The sequence below is a fragment of the Atta cephalotes genome (genome assembly GCF_000143395.1).
Source record: "Atta cephalotes unplaced genomic scaffold scaffold00038, whole genome shotgun sequence".
Classification (NCBI taxonomy): Eukaryota; Metazoa; Arthropoda; class Insecta; order Hymenoptera; family Formicidae; genus Atta; species Atta cephalotes.
In genome coordinates this window covers 1,370,030-1,371,142 of record NW_012130102.1, presented here as the reverse complement: position 1 = coordinate 1,371,142, position 1,113 = coordinate 1,370,030, and the positions used below count along the sequence as shown (strand labels likewise).

Below are 1,113 nucleotides of genomic sequence, written 5' to 3'. Positions count from 1 at the left end.
CTCTCTCTCTCTCTCTCTCTCTCTCTCTCTCTCTCTCTCTCTCTCTCTTTCTCTCTCTCTCTCTTTTTCTCTCTTCAGATTGAGACGATGAATCGTCCTAGCAGATGCAGCTGCTTTCGCCCTCTGACTCGGAGCCATTCTGCATCGGCGATTGATTCTGCAAGTCGACAGCTGCTTTTGTGTGTTAAGGCGTGTTGCATTTTCAACTTGCATTCTTATGCAAACGTAGCAATTTTGTTTTTCTCACTTTCTTTCCTCGGTGTTTCTTAAGAAATTAATTAAATTTTATTTTTTTAAAAAGAATTAATCAAATCGTGTATCAATATAGATATATTTCGCACGATGCAGTCTGTCTGATTTATTGTGCCAATAGGAGGAGAAAGCGTTTCGAAAAATAAAATACCAAAAAGGCTGCACTTTTTGCAATTTGGCAATATTATTGGTCAGTAAATACATTATTGCACTTGATAAACATTTGATTGGTAGCTTCAAACTTAATCAATGCGTATTGATGTTCCAATAATACAATTCTTATAAACCAAATAAAGTACAATGCAATTCTTAATGATACTATAATAAATAAATTTTTTTCTAATATTATCTACAAATTTCTAAGTATTTATTTCATTATAATGATATTTGTCACTTCCAAATCGATGCTCTCATAATTAATTTTTCTTTAATTTTCCATCCAATCAATAATAATCCTTCACACATAAGAATACAATTCTAATTTGATTGCGTATACCATCGCGTTTTAATTTCTGCTTATCAACAAAGCTAATAAAAGTGACAATCGAAAAGCGTATAAAAGTTCAAAAATGGGACGGAGAATATGTTCTAGAATTACTGACTAATTTGCAATAAATTTTCAAAACAAAATCTTATATAGAAAAAGAATATTACATAAGAACACGGAATAAAATAAAAAATAGATGTAATAAAAAATAGATGTATTATTATGAAGTAATAAAAATTCGATTCAACCTAAAATCCAGCTAAAATTAAATTTTAAATTGGTATTCTGAATTAATTGTCCATAAATGTTATCAATAAGCCAAACATAAAAAATAAATATTTTCTTAGATCATTTGATACAAGCCCTATATATAT

General features: G+C 29.3%; 1 protein-coding gene across 1 annotated transcript in view; it reads right to left on the bottom strand.

Annotated features, from left to right (window-relative positions):
* Positions 1–97: 97 nt before the first annotated feature.
* LOC105621909 (ras-related protein Rab6) overlaps positions 98–1,113 on the bottom strand; it is a 7,438-nt gene continuing 6,422 nt past the window's right edge. Inside the window, exon 6 of the mRNA XM_012203346.1 lies at positions 98–171. Within this exon, the coding sequence (XP_012058736.1) occupies positions 98–171 (74 nt within the window). The remainder of the gene's footprint in view (positions 172–1,113) is intronic.